The sequence below is a fragment of the Kockovaella imperatae genome (assembly GCF_002102565.1).
Source record: "Kockovaella imperatae strain NRRL Y-17943 chromosome Unknown BD324scaffold_15, whole genome shotgun sequence".
Classification (NCBI taxonomy): Eukaryota; Fungi; Basidiomycota; class Tremellomycetes; order Tremellales; family Cuniculitremaceae; genus Kockovaella; species Kockovaella imperatae.
The window spans coordinates 524,935-538,097 of NW_019028955.1; the positions used below are offsets into that span (position 1 = coordinate 524,935).

General features: G+C 52.9%; 6 protein-coding genes across 6 annotated transcripts; 2 read left to right on the forward strand and 4 right to left on the reverse strand.

Annotated features, from left to right (window-relative positions):
• Window positions 1–240: 240 nt before the first annotated feature.
• On the forward strand, window positions 241–2,277 carry BD324DRAFT_653573 (amino acid permease; the record flags this gene model as incomplete). Its single annotated transcript, XM_022018672.1, has 13 exons — window positions 241–370; window positions 423–455; window positions 496–618; window positions 656–748; window positions 784–810; window positions 845–1,131; window positions 1,170–1,430; window positions 1,466–1,716; window positions 1,752–1,827; window positions 1,865–1,946; window positions 1,983–2,035; window positions 2,074–2,146; window positions 2,186–2,277. 13 exons carry the CDS (start codon window positions 241–243, stop codon window positions 2,275–2,277), a joined length of 1,581 nt encoding a protein of 526 aa, XP_021868589.1.
• Window positions 2,278–2,361: 84 nt separating this feature from the next.
• On the reverse strand, window positions 2,362–3,563 carry BD324DRAFT_179207 (hypothetical protein). The gene is made up of 3 exons (XM_022012109.1): window positions 2,906–3,563; window positions 2,456–2,842; window positions 2,362–2,413 (listed from the first exon to the last, which is right to left on the reverse strand). Exons 1-2 carry the CDS (start codon window positions 3,374–3,376, stop codon window positions 2,489–2,491), a joined length of 825 nt encoding a protein of 274 aa, XP_021868590.1. The 5' UTR covers window positions 3,377–3,563; the 3' UTR covers window positions 2,362–2,413; window positions 2,456–2,488.
• Window positions 3,564–4,591: 1,028 nt separating this feature from the next.
• On the forward strand, window positions 4,592–6,975 carry BD324DRAFT_637494 (phosphate permease). Its single transcript, XM_022017016.1, has 5 exons — window positions 4,592–4,976; window positions 5,069–5,098; window positions 5,142–6,410; window positions 6,447–6,599; window positions 6,637–6,975. The coding sequence occupies exons 1-5, from the start codon at window positions 4,895–4,897 to the stop codon at window positions 6,927–6,929; spliced, it is 1,827 nt and encodes a 608-aa protein (XP_021868591.1). The 5' UTR covers window positions 4,592–4,894; the 3' UTR covers window positions 6,930–6,975.
• An 84-nt stretch (window positions 6,976–7,059) lies between these two features.
• BD324DRAFT_583980 (xylulokinase) lies at window positions 7,060–9,083 on the reverse strand (the record flags this gene model as incomplete). The annotated part of the gene is made up of 5 exons (XM_022013649.1): window positions 7,060–7,701; window positions 7,741–7,886; window positions 7,921–8,100; window positions 8,140–8,746; window positions 8,787–9,083. The coding sequence occupies 5 exons, from the start codon at window positions 9,081–9,083 to the stop codon at window positions 7,060–7,062; spliced, it is 1,872 nt and encodes a 623-aa protein (XP_021868592.1).
• Window positions 9,084–9,358: 275 nt separating this feature from the next.
• On the reverse strand, window positions 9,359–10,514 carry BD324DRAFT_637499 (acyl-CoA N-acyltransferase). Its single transcript, XM_022017017.1, has 4 exons — window positions 10,166–10,514; window positions 10,002–10,126; window positions 9,596–9,963; window positions 9,359–9,553 (listed from the first exon to the last, which is right to left on the reverse strand). The coding sequence occupies exons 1-4, from the start codon at window positions 10,180–10,182 to the stop codon at window positions 9,419–9,421; spliced, it is 645 nt and encodes a 214-aa protein (XP_021868593.1). The 5' UTR covers window positions 10,183–10,514; the 3' UTR covers window positions 9,359–9,418.
• On the reverse strand, window positions 10,515–13,149 carry BD324DRAFT_637509 (hypothetical protein). Its single transcript, XM_022017018.1, has 14 exons — window positions 13,028–13,149; window positions 12,959–12,986; window positions 12,804–12,916; window positions 12,433–12,759; window positions 12,348–12,394; window positions 12,123–12,311; window positions 11,952–12,085; window positions 11,890–11,911; window positions 11,831–11,852; window positions 11,676–11,792; window positions 11,506–11,636; window positions 11,157–11,468; window positions 10,908–11,122; window positions 10,515–10,868 (listed from the first exon to the last, which is right to left on the reverse strand). The coding sequence occupies exons 1-14, from the start codon at window positions 13,066–13,068 to the stop codon at window positions 10,656–10,658; spliced, it is 1,911 nt and encodes a 636-aa protein (XP_021868594.1). The 5' UTR covers window positions 13,069–13,149; the 3' UTR covers window positions 10,515–10,655.
• Between the last annotated feature and the right edge of the window lie 14 nt (window positions 13,150–13,163).

A 13,163-nucleotide genomic window follows, 5' to 3' on the forward strand; every position in this document is an offset into this window, starting at 1 on the left:
TCTTATGCCAGTGCTACAACTCGTACATAAAATAGAGCTTCGGAAACCGGAAAGTCTGGGAGAGACGGCATGGAACGTCACGTAGCAGTTCTCGAGGGCGGTTGACAAAGAGGCCAAAGGGAGCACGCAGGTGGCGTTATCTTATGCTTAAATTATGCCACATTCCAGTGGGGACACACAAATCTACCACATTCAGTTTCAAGGTGGAGGTCCTTGAGGCCTTAGACTTTGACCATCGAGATGAGTGCTAAAGACATTGGATCGGAACCAAAGGATGAGGCCACAATGGTCGAGGAGCCTGTCCATCAGGACTACAACCTGCTCCTGAAGCAGTCCTTGAAGAGCCGTCACCTGCAGATGATGGCGATAGGTGTGTCACCCTCTGTGAGGCGCAGTTCCTGGTGCTGATGGCTTGGCACAAGGTGGTGTCATCGGGCCTGGTTACTTTGTAGGCTGTAGGTCGCGGAATGGGGACCTGTCGCTGAAGCCTGTCAGTGGGAAATGGCTTCCACACTGGCGGTCCTGCTGGGCTGCTGCTCGGATTCGGCATAGTCGGGGCATTGTTGTGGGCTGTGATGCAGTCTCTTGGCGAGATGGCCAGCTACCTCGCCGTGTCAGGTGAGAGCCTTTTGGCAATCAAGCTCAAAGGACCTAGGAGCCTTTACCGACTACGCCGGCCGATTACTCGACCCAGCCATCGGATTCAGCCTCGGTTGGAATTATTGTTTCCTGTGGTTCGGCATTATCGGTGAGGCCATCGTCAGAGAATTCGCTGACAGTCAGCCAACGAGTACAACAATCTGGGCCTGAGTGAGCGAGCCCCATAATGACGCTGACCTGCTAGTATTGACCTACTGGCCCTCAAAAATGCCCAATTATGGCTTCATTCTCGTCTTCTGGGTCGTTTTTCTGCTCTTTGCCTATCTGGGTGTTCTCGCATTTGGCGAAGCAGAATTCTTCATCACAGCGACCAAATTGATTTTCATTCTGGCCTTCTTTCTATGCGCGATTCTCATTTCCTCTGGAGCGATTGGGACTCAAGGACCCGTTGGTTTCAGGTACTATCACGACCCTGGAGCATTTGTAGACGGTGTAGAAGGGGTATTCAAGATTTTCGTCTTTGCTGCTTTGGTGGGCCCTTCAACCAGAACATCACTGATGCTTCGCAGTTGTACAGCGGGACAGAGATGATCGGGCTGACTGCTGGAGAAAGCGCAAACCCCGCTCGTGATGTACCCAAGGCAATAAAGTTGGTATTCTGGCGGGTACTCATCCTGTACATTGGCGGCATCTTCTTCCTCTCAATTTGTATTCCTTCTAACGCAGAGGGGCTGCTGCACGCTTCATCAAAGACTGCGTCTAGTCCCTTTGTGATTGCATTTACGAGGGCAGGGATGGGTGCGGGTGGCGATGTGGTCAACGCTTTCATTGTTCGTGTCCCTCTCGTTCGTGTGCTGACAGACAGATTGTGACGATTGTTTCTGCTATCAATGGGGGCCTCTACGTGTCCAGTCGATGCGTCACCGCTCTTGCGCGGGCTGGGGCAGCCCCCAAGTTCCTCGGCCACATCAATAAGAGGGGTGTGCCGTATGCCGCACTCGCATTTTGCAATCTGTTCGGGCTGCTGTCGCTTCTCAACCTAAGTTCAAGCGCCGGAGAGGTGTTCACGTGGCTCGTGACCATCACCGGGGTAGCCACTTTCATAACTTGGGGATGGTGAGCGATTCGCACGCCACACAGCTGATTCTCAGCATCTCACTCTGTCACATTCGATTTCGCAAGGCTCTGAAGTTGCAGGGGATCCCAATCGAGGATCTTCCATTCAGGGTAAGTTCAGTGACTTCTGACGTCGGCTGATGTTGAGGCCCCCCTGTATCCATATGGCGCATGGTTTGGTATGCTAGGCAGCTTCTTCTTTGTGTTCTTCCAAGGCTGGACGGCATTCCGTGAGGACAATCTTGGCCGGTCACTTACACGTCTAGTGTCCCCCTTCAGTGTCGCAACATTCTTTCAAAACTACATGATGATACCTGTGGTGAGTTGCTATTAGTGGATGATCACCTGACCCGTCAGTTCTTCATCATGTGGGCAGGTTACAAGTTTTGGAATAAGACCAAATGGGTTGACCTGGCGGAAGCTGATCTTGGTATGTTCTTGCCGAACTGTATCGTGCTGAGATTCTCAGTCACTGGTCGCAGAATGCCCACCGGTGACTCTGTCAGTCTCAGCGCAAAAAAGGGCATCTGGACAAGGATCTCGGATACTATTGTTGGATAGCATCGATCAACAGCTTCCGGTCGCCATGTATCATAGTGACAAAGATGCAAACCTGTATGCATAAGAAAGAGCTAGCCCGAAAAAAGAAGGAAGACGGCATTGCTACATAAGATCGAAGGCGGGAAAGAAGCTGAAACTATTACGATGTCAGCTATTCCTCTGAGCCTCTGAGAATCACCCACTTATTGTCCGCTGATGTTTACGTTCTCTTTCAAAGCAGATCGACGATGAGTCCATTCAAGATGTCCCCAACATTGAGATTGGTGCAGTCCAGCACGCTCACGCCGTTGACTACACAGCCGGTGCTGCTTCTGGGCTTGGGTCGAAGACCGTCCCGTTTCAGGATACTCGCAACGCCATCGTTGAGAATATCTGATACGTTGATGTTGGTGCAGTCGCCAACGCTGATGCCATTGATGAGACAAGCAGTGTCTTGGCTGGGTGAGTGGCCACCCCAGCCTCGCCTGAGAATACTGGCAAAGCCATCGTTGAGGATATCCTGAACATTGATGTTGGAGCAATCGGCGATCGAGATGCCATTGATCAAGCAGCCAGTGTCCTGACTCTCTTGGCCCCCCCAGCCTCGCTTGAGAACACCAAGACCAAGATCATTGAGGATGTCACTGACTCCAAGGTTGGTGCAGTCCAGGATGCTGATGCCGTTGATGACACAGGCAGACGATTGGCTGGGAGGCTCGTTACCGCCGCAAGTGGGGCAAGGGTTGCGCTTGAGGATGTCAAGTCCGAGATCGTTGAGCAAGTCCCCGACGTTGAGGTTCGAGCAGTCCAAAAGACTAATACCGTTGACTTCGCATGCAGATGATTGCCCACTGCCTCCATCGCAAGTAGGACATGGGTCCCGCTTCAAGAGGTCCGCCGTCAAACCGTTGAGGATGTCAGAAACGTTGATATTGGTACAGTCAAGGATGCTGATCCCGTTGATGAGGCAGCCGGTGTCCTGACTTCCTCCTCCCCAACGCTTGAGTGGAGTGGCAGATGCCAAAGAGAGAGTAGCAGCAAAGGCGATAGAGAAGAGCATCGTGGACGAGTAGATGTGAATGAAGGAGTGTAGAAAGTTGGGTTGGATTGAGAGAGACATGTTCAGAATGCCTTCCGTCGTCCGTCTTTAAGTACTCTCAGAGACGGACAGACATCGCATGGGTCATCAGACCTAGCGTCGGGAAAGGTGAAGCACATCGACTCCGCTGATGACAGGGAACGCGGCCCTTCATGTTGTGCGTGGTGACTGCCCGGCCTTTCTCCAGGTAAGCAGAACGGAGACACGCTCAAACCCGGTCCGTTCTCCATGTTTCAGAGCGGCGCTAGCCCTGGATTACCTTCGAGCCGAACCAGCCATGCGCGTCTCAGGTTGACATGGGCTACAGGCAATGTTGATGCGAGCGGGTGACATTAGGGAAAGGGAAGGGATCTTTTTTCGGATCATTTCCGCAATGCGGGTGTTCCTAATTTGCCGTCATCCCACTGACTTATTGGACGCGTCTTGGTAGCATAACACAGCGGGTGTCGAGACCGTGTGCAGATTTGACATGGCCAGCGCGTGGATCGAAGCTTGCATGCAGGATTGGGGTCTTGCCCATATTGTGAAGACGCGTCGAGTCAATCGAAGGCAGCCCATCGCGACAACCGCGGCACTCGACAGCATCGCATGACGCTGTGGCGATAAGTATGGTGATTACTTGGTGCAAGCACGCGTATTTATCTCATCGACGAGATTCGTGCCCGACGTATATAGATAAGCCCGACAAATCTTTCTGCCTCGGCGGAACGAGTCCAGCACCGCGGCTGTCGCTCACTTCTCATGCATTCTGGAACAGCAAGCGAATGGTAAAGATCGATCCTTCAAGTAGCGCATCAAGACGGGCAAGCGAGGTCTGCTGAGCGCGACTAATCAGGTATGCGCTGGTAGACTCATGTCCACTTCTCGTGCAACGTGCATGCACCCACGCTCCTAGTCTGTAGATTATCAGAAGACGACCTCGGCTTGATTCTTCGCGAGCCAAGACTCCAAACTCGTCTGTCGGTCGCCCGTACGGGACACTTGCTCATTTGGCCGCAGCTGACAGGATTCGCCAACGTGCATTCAAGCCAAGACGAGTAGTGAGCACTAACGGGCCGCCTTCTGTCTTTCAGGCGGAGAATCGACGGCGAATGCCGTTGCCGTCACATCCCCGCTCGATAGTCTTGGCCGGATCCTTGTGGGGAGTCTTGGCGACAGGGCAGGTATACTGATCGGAAGCAGACTCAGGGGGCTATAACGGTAGCTGAAAGGCATGAACGTCATGCTACTAGTTAATAAAATGGTGGCGGCAAGCTTTTGTTGAGTCCACTGAAGAACGTGTGTGGCAGCTAGAAACGTGTCTTAAGGTAGGGGCATTTTTCGTCCAGGATGGCGCAAGTATCAGAAGACTGCCCAGTCTTGGCAAAGCTAGGGACTGGTTATTCTCGTCGTCGCCAAGATTGACCGATCGACCAGGCACATTCCCACCTCGTGTGGTCCAAGAACTCATTGTGGCACAACTATATATACCCAACTTGATTTGTGCTCGTTCCTCTCCGATCAGCATTCACGCATCCGAGTCCTCAGACATCCAGCAAGATGCCCAGACTCACCCAGTACAACTATATCTTTGCCATAGGCACCGGCTTTGCTATGCTGGACGCGTACAATAATGGTGCCAGTGAGTGCATCCAAGATCTTTCAATCCACTGTACCCAAAACTCGCAGTTTGGTGCAAGATGTATCTTGTAATCACTGACAGCTGCATGACAGACGACGTCAGCAATTCATGGGCCACGAGTGGTTAGTTTCACGATAGTGAGGTGCCCTCTCTGACATAGCGCAGTGTCCTCTCGGTCAATCTCGTATCGATGGGCCATGATTTTGGGCACCGTTTTCGAAATGCTCGGTGCGATCACTGTCGGCGCTCGAACCGCGGACACGATCAAGAATGGTATCATCCCGAACTCTGCTTTTCGAGGAGATGCTTCCGTCCAACTACTCGCCTTCACGTGCGCTCTCGCTGCCGCCTCTTCCTGGGTCATGTGGTGCACCCGCCACTCGGCTCACGTCTCGTCGACGTACTCTTTGGTCTCAGCTGTAGCTGGTGTTGGTGTGGCCACTGTGGGAGCTTCCAAGGTACAGTGGGGTTGGAACAAGGGCAAAGGCTTAGGCGCCATCTTTGCTGGTTTGGGCATGGCACCTACTATTGCGGCTGGATTTGGCGCCTTGATCTTTTTGACAATCAAATTTGTCGTCCATGTCCGAGCTCGCCCGGTGCAGTGGGCCGTCTGGACCAGCCCCTTCTGGTTCCTCCTTGCCGCCAGTCTGTGCACCCTGTCAATCGTCTACAAAGGGTCTCCTAGTTTGGGTCTGCTCAAAAAACCCGGTTGGTGGAAGGCTGCTGTGATTCTGGGAACCGGAGGAGGAGTCGCTTTTCTCTCTGCGATTTTCTTCCTGCCGTATCTGCACGCAAAAATCATCAAGAAGGATGCCAGTCTGAAGTGGTATCATGTCATCATGGGTCCTCTGCTCTGGAGTCGACAACCACCGGAGGGGTACGACGACGCTCATGTTCCAGACTACGCCGTTGAACAACACGACCCAGACATGGATAAGCCTGAACCCTCCGATCAATCCCCCAATACGCCTGCCACTTTCATCGGCCAGGAAGACGAGAAGGACCTTTCTGGTGTGCCTCGTCTACCCAAGTCAGTGCTTCCTATGCCTTCTGAGGTCAAGACCTATGAGGAGTTGATGGCCGAAGGTCAAGAGCGATTTCATGCCAAACTACGCAAAGGTCGAGGGCCTCTTGGCTGGGCCATGCGGACTCTTCACGAGAATCCGTACGGTCCTGGAGCAATCTATGAATGGCAGAATATCAAGGTCTTATTGAAGCGTGTACCCGCCATGGTCGTTTGTGGACTGCTATACGGCTCTCATTATGACATCCACGCGGCACAGACTGGGGTGGCTGGTACCCCTGAAGGCGATCGCATGCAGCGAGTCTACTCATACGCAACAAAATATCCCAACGAAGTCGAACATACCTATTCCTTCATTCAAGTCATCACCGCTTGCACTGCATCGTTCGCTCACGGTGCCAACGACATAGGTGAGCTTGCTGAGTGACGTTTGCTGATCTTCGCAGGCAATAGTGTGGGACCCTGGGCTGTCATCTTCGAGGCCTGGAGCACTGGCAATGCTGCGGCTGCAAAGGCACCGGTCCGCGTCTGGCAATTGGCTGTCCTGTCCGGAATGATCTCGATTGGTCTCATAACCTATGGGTATAACATCATGAAGGGTAAGTCCCGCGAGATCGACGCCGCTGAGCCCATTAGTCATGGGAAACAAGATCACCTACCATTCTCCTTCCCGCGGCTGCTCGATGGAAATGGGGGCGGCACTGACCGTCCTGGTGTTTTCCACATATTCTCTCCCCGTTTCTACGTCGATGTGTATTACTGGAGCCACTATTGGAGTGGGACTCTGCAATGGTACATGGAGAGCTGTCAATTGGCATCGAATCGGGCTTCTGGGCCTATCCTGGATTGCAACCATCCCGGTGGCCGGAACTTTGGGAGGCGTTCTGATGGGCATTTTCCTCAATGCTCCTCATTTCAAGTCCACATAGGGGGTTCTACTTGTCAGTCTACTCGTATGCATGCGTTTTCGGTGAAGTATCTGTATGTGACCTGGTGAACAATCAGGGAAGTGGGAAGGGATCACGGGATAGGCTTTTGTTAGAGGGGCGGAATGTGTCTTCACCTCTCCTCCACGGCCCTCCGCTCCAGAGCCTGCCACCATCGAAGACTCTTCTCGTACACCGCAGCGTGCGGACCGGGGGAGGCGACGACCGCAATACCTTCGTCCTCCAGATCGATGTCATCACCCATGCTGCCACGCAGCTGGCCACGGGCTTTCCGTGCCTCCGCGACGACGCTGTCGAAGTCAATCGTGCGCCTGACATCCTCTCCTGTATGCCTCTCCCAACCCCACTTTGCCTTGTAAGCCACTCCCACCGAGCAAGAATTCCAACTCGCGTCCTTCCACTCCTGGGACCCATAATCGAATTCTATGTTCTTGCATATGGGTGCTTTCATGACATCCGCAAGCACCGATAACAAGCTGCGGTTAACACTCGCACCGCCAGTCGCGTACACTCGGGTCATTCTTGGCAGAGCCACGGGCAGGCCAGGGGTGGCCGGTGCCGCGGGTGTGTCAGAGTCGTGAAGAATGGATGATGCCCGTGACCTATAATTGCAGAACGCAGATTCCAGGATCGTGCGCGCCTCTTGTCTGACATCGTCAAAGGTATCGACTCGCCGAGCCGAACTGGCATCGACCAGCTCGGACTGGCCCTCACGTTCTGCGACGTATTTGTGGACGCCATCGGCTCCGCTCGGCTGGAGATCAGCATACAGATATATGAGCTTTTTACTCACGATGATCTCGGGCAGCAGCCACCAGAAGGACGTGTGCTTTGGGAGCTCGCCAATAGACGGAGTCGTTTCATCCACAGCTTGATTGAACTTATCCCACGATCCGGCAAAGTACTTATCCCTGACATGTTGTCGGGCGAGCGATCCATCTAGACATCAGCGAGGTACCCCGTCCCCGCTCACTCTTGTAAACCAGCATGTTGAAGTATCGGGAGGTACTTGTGCCGTTGGGCTGTCCCGATTCAGCAGCAACGTGCGCCGGATGAAAGAAGGCGTGGTATTCCGGGTCAGGATTGTAAGTCGAGGTTGAGACCAGCACAACGTCAGATGTGCCCAACGATACGAGGCCCTCGGACGGTTTCACTATGTGTGTGTCAGTCGAGCGTCGGCTACTCAACTCACAGGTCAAACTCAGGAACGTTGCGGGATTGTCCCCGGTACCAGGGAAAACCAGGCATTCCGGCGAGAAACCATAACGATCTTGGTACCACTTTCCGATAGGTCCTTGTGGCCTTCCCCCGTCGGTCTCTACCGCTCCGAGCTTGGACTCGAGGTCAGCAGTGTCAGAGCTCTCAACAATCGCCTGGAGAATGCCCTTGTGCCAACCTCGGTCCGTAGTGTTCATCTGCCAAAGGTTCATCCCGCACGCATCGCTCTCGTCTATGCCCTTGATCTCGCCGTCGACACAAAGAAGCGTAGTGATGAAGCTCGAACAGAGGGATATGCGAAAGGTGGCATCGTATGTAGCTCTATCGTTGCGCCGCAGCTTCATGATTTGAGGTCCAGTAAATCGTTCGTGAGCCTTGGATCCGGTCTCCTCGGCAACTCGCTCGGGACCGCCCATCCGTGCCTCAATGTCCCTACACTCCTTTGTCGTTGATGAATCTTGCCAGTTGGGCATACGGGCAGAGGCGAATGCCCCGTCCAGCTGAGAAGCAAGAGTCCTGGTATGATCAAGATGGCTGAGGATGACTGGCGCATCTCTGCTCCAGTAAACAGACGCGTGTTGCTAATGTGAATCAACACCAGATCAGGTCATCTCGACACACCTGACCCGCGGCTGCCACACCCCGTATATCCCCTACGGGCCAAGCTTTCTGTTTGATGCGGTCCATGAGGAGATCCATCGCCTCAACGACCATCATGATGGGCGAGTACACCTCGCCACTACCCTTTTGTCCCAAAAGGACACCTCCCGACGTCCCAAAGCGAGGGATGTCGGCGTCGAAGTTGACTGCTGCTTCGTCGATGACATCGAGGTTATTGGACAGCAATGATGCTTTGAGGGCTTGTGTAGAAGCATCAAGACCCAGGAAGAAGGGTTTGGGGTGAGTCGGGGATGGCATGGTGGGATGAAGAGAGGACAAATCGTGGTTGATGACTGTTGAAGGTAGAAAAAGAGACCTGAAGTCGCCGAAAATCTACCGAGAGTCGTGAACGGGATCAGATCAATTACGGCGGTATCGGGCCGAGATGTCATGTGATCTTGAATAGACATGACAATGGCGTACCCCATGATGGCACAATGTACAATGTGCTGTGGACTGGGGCAAGCTCGTGTCAAGTGTATGGCGTAAGAGGTCCAAGATGAGTAACGTGGGCTCGGCCGAGAATTTGAGATAGCCCGCAAATGCATTCAAGCCCTATCAACAGGCGCACCGTGGTGAAAAGGAGAGTACGATTATGGCCCATCTTCTTCTTGCGACGGCTTGCATGGTTTCCAAAGAACTCTTTCCTTGATGATGTCCCCAGATGACGTCTGAAACTCGACCCATCTCACCACTTCAAATCCCCGCTTGCTGTACAGACGAAAGCCCTGAAAGGGGATCAGACATCCACTGAGGCATCCCGACCATACCTCATCAGAGGACAAACAGAATACTGGCTGACGGCGCCTCTGCGCCAGCCGCAAGCCCCAATCCAAGAGCTGACTGCCCACCCCTTTCCCCTGTGCCTCCTTGGCGACGTTAATGTCCGAGAGGTATTGGTGTGGAGAATCAACCTCTGATTCAGCCTCATTGTGCCGAGCGCCCATAGATCTCAGCAGGGTCATATCTGCCCCACGGAGGTATTGTTCGTGACTGATACAATCGTTGATGCGATGGACTTTGGGATCCTGTGGGTCGTCCCACACGATGAACCCAATGATCTCGGAATTCAGAGTTGCTTTGAGATATGTTGAACGCGAGGACGAGTAGTCGAATATGAAACGGGATGTAAAGTTGTCTTGTCCCATCAGCTAGACTGTACCTCTATTCAAATACCTTTTCGGGTTTTCGGGTCCATTGATATTTCTTCGGGCCACTTTGCTCGAGTCAATGGGTTATCCTGACGTGCATGAAAGCTGATCTCCGCTAGTCGCGGCAGATCTTCGTCCACTACTGACAAACAAAGCAGCTGCTGAGCACTCGCTGCACAGAAGACTTACATTGTCAGACCGTCCATCTTAACAAGATGTTAATGGAAGAGTGGGGAATGTACGTGTCAAGCTGATCCTCTTAGCTGCCACGGAACCAAATAGCTTTGCTCGGAGTGTAACTCTTATCGTCTGAAGCTTAGTCGTTCTAAAGATCATATTCCAGTGAATGAGCTCGTCGGAAACTGTTAAGGGCTTTTCACCGTCATAGGCAACCATCGTACACCATCTGTCTTCCCACGGTGATTGTGTTTTGGTGGAGTATTGCCCATGTTTTCCTAGGTCGGACTTTCAGTACCGAAATGTCCATGCGATCAGAAAAGGGGTCTTTTGGATAAGATTGCGCACTGACAAGCCTCTTCCTATACATATCATCGGATAACGCAGGCTATTATGCATGGAGTATGGGATTGATCCAAAGCAATTCTGCTCCAAGTCTGATTAAAAACCGACTATACAAATTTGACCCAAGGTATTAGCGCCCCTCATCGACCAATGCGGTTTATAATTGAGCGTTTTGTTGTAATCCCAGTGACTGGACGTTCCAATGCTCATTCGTGGCCCACTCGTTTCGACCCTGATCTATCTGCAGAAGCGATTCCCAGTCGGGTATCAGTGGTGCGGTATTCATCGCACCGGCGAGGATCGGGAAGCCATCCCAGAAAGTCTGTTGTTCTTCCAAGAGAAGGGCAGGCTCCTGGGTCACAATGTTGTTCTGAACAAGGGTCAGCATTGTATTGTGAGGATGACCGACCAGATCATCCAGCCAGTTCTCGGGGCTAATCGACTGGGAAGACAAAGGCAAGAAAGCGCTGCCCAAGGTCTGATCAGGCAAGGCACTAGGGGTTGGCGCCCTGGAGGGATGACGGGAGTGATCCGCATTGTCAATGAGGGCGTGGATAAATCGGGCCAAGTACGCCGGATGTGAGCCTTGATCGCCTCGAGCTGCTTCTCGACAGACGACGACAACTAGCACGTTAGCTTGGCAGAGAGGAAAGCTTACCTCTGGTGAGTTTGCGCATGACTGTTGACCGCGCCGAGGGCTCAATGTAGGATGAAAAGCGGATCAAGCGCACGACGGTAGAGGCAACCGCGACAGAGTGGGCGTCTTCAATCATTGGCATCACTCCCTTCTTGGCGAACCCCTCGACTACCGTGTCAAGCATCTCGATGCTTGTTGCGATGCAAGTGTGGAGTAGACCGATGCGTTTGGCTCGCGGCGCAAACGACAGAAGGGTACATTCAATTAGCAATTGCTGAGCCAAGCGACTAAATTTGAGAATGCTTCGAGATGTCGTTGTGAGCTGAACCGGAGCTTACAGATGAGCCAGAATTTACGCGGTTAAACTCACAATCTGGCGAAGTGAGGGCGTCATATGACCTGTCCAACTCGTCCGATATACGCTTCAATCCGGACCGAATCAGAGGAAACTCAGCTCGACATTGCTGGAGCTGTCGGACTTCAGAGCTCAGAACACTGGTTCTGAGTTACGTCAACATCCGCCCAACGGGAAAAACCCACTTCACGGCGAATTCCAGCTGTCCATCCGAGGGCAAGGGGTAAGGAATACTACGAAGCCATCCCGCAACGTCGGGCACTTTGTGCATCATAGATGGGCGATCAGATAGTTCTGTCATACTGGCAGCGCATCAGTTGTCGCCTTGTTTGTGATTTACGTAGAGTCAAAGCAGAAGAGAGCTGTTGACATGAGCGGTCTTCGATCTGACACTCTTACATATCCAAGTCCGTTCACGGTCCTGTGGGGCATTAAAATTATGCTCGCCGAGAGCCACGCACTATTTGAAATCTTGCCTGTCGCTCATTATCGTCAAAGTCCTGCCTCCGAGGCAAATGCAGATCTAGCTGGTAGGCCAGTCGGATTGCGTGTCCCAGACGTAACCATCCACTGCTGTCGATAGGCTTCTTCCAATCTGCCAGTGTCATGACACGATGACAGCTCGGACTCACAGTGCAGTAGACAGATCGCTTGAACGATCTCGATGGCGTAGATGTTGGCATAGATTGCCTGGCCAACTAGGCTGTTTGCCATGTCTAACAGTCGTTCGTACAGTTCCGGCCGAAAGAATTTCGCGGAGACGGCCAGTACTGCCGTGAATAGCTGCAATGACTGAGATCGAGTGTATTCTGCGTTATGTACTGGGATTCAGCGCCGAGGTCGATGGCTGTTCTCACTCGCTGGATCTAGCTGACAAACGCAAGTTTGCAAATGTTCGTGGTAACTGAGATCTGTTCAGAAAAACTCTGCTGTACAGCTTACTGGTGAAACAAAGAGTCTGCCTCATCCATGGACAGCAGTCTGATCGAAACGGGATCGTTCTGGAAGCTGACCACTGATCTTGGGCTGGAGCCAGAGTATGTAGGAGTAGTTTTATTCCGTTCCATTACACCTGCAATGGAGAACGTCGTTCGGTCCGCCACGGCATGATAGACTGAGCTGGCCGGGGCACCAAGACGCTTCTCTTTGGCTCCATCGTCCTCATTGTGCTTGTCGTTGTCTGTATTCGACGCTGGTGTAGGTGACGGAGGTGCAGAAGCTTGGCCAGTGACATCCGGATTACCTTGGACTGCTCCACTCGGTCGTCGACTGGGAGAGCTCGTGAGGACACACACCCATCACGAGTGCCTTACCTCAATGCGCCCTTGCGTCTGCCTCGTTGATGCGGCAGAAAGACACATTCCAAGTCGAGTCGCACGCACCGCCTGCATTTCTGTGTGGTATCCCCATCTGAGATACATCTACACTGTTCACGTTAGGGCGGGATTGCCGAGAGCTCGAGTCTCACCTTGACGGCCCGACAACCGGTACAGCTACTGCAAGTCTCGTGTCAGCAGCCGCGGACCTCGCCACTCACATCTTGTTGGCTTTTGGACTGGGCCCCTCTGTCCTCATCATGCTGAACGGTGAACGGTGACATGGTCAGCCGATCGTTATTTCACGGGGTTCATGAGAATATTTCCCCTATTGGTATGGCCCCCGCGTGTCGCCCC

Bases quoted from the DNA above. Each gene is read 5' to 3' on its own strand.
- BD324DRAFT_179207 (XM_022012109.1), bottom strand. From the start codon at position 3,376: ATGTCTCTCTCAATCCAACCCAACTTTCTACACTCCTTCATTCACATC. The intron at 2,843-2,905 runs GTCAGTGACATC...GGGGGCCAAGAG, and splicing joins TGGACTGCACCAACCTTGGA to AGTCAGGACACTGGCTGCTT.
- BD324DRAFT_637494 (XM_022017016.1), top strand. From the start codon at position 4,895: ATGCCCAGACTCACCCAGTACAACTATATCTTTGCCATAGGCACCGGC. The intron at 4,977-5,068 runs GTGAGTGCATCC...GCTGCATGACAG, and splicing joins CGCGTACAATAATGGTGCCA to ACGACGTCAGCAATTCATGG. The intron at 5,099-5,141 runs GTTAGTTTCACG...GACATAGCGCAG, and splicing joins CAATTCATGGGCCACGAGTG to TGTCCTCTCGGTCAATCTCG.
- BD324DRAFT_637499 (XM_022017017.1), bottom strand. The intron at 9,964-10,001 runs GTATTTGAATAG...TGATGGGACAAG, and splicing joins GGACCCGAAAACCCGAAAAG to ACAACTTTACATCCCGTTTC. The intron at 9,554-9,595 runs GTATGGTCGGGA...ATCCCCTTTCAG, and splicing joins TCTGTTTGTCCTCTGATGAG to GGCTTTCGTCTGTACAGCAA.
- BD324DRAFT_637509 (XM_022017018.1), bottom strand. From the start codon at position 13,068: ATGATGAGGACAGAGGGGCCCAGTCCAAAAGCCAACAAGAT. The intron at 12,917-12,958 runs GTGAGACTCGAG...TAACGTGAACAG, and splicing joins CCGGTTGTCGGGCCGTCAAG to TGTAGATGTATCTCAGATGG. The intron at 12,395-12,432 runs GTAAGCTGTACA...AACAGATCTCAG, and splicing joins GCAGACTCTTTGTTTCACCA to TTACCACGAACATTTGCAAA.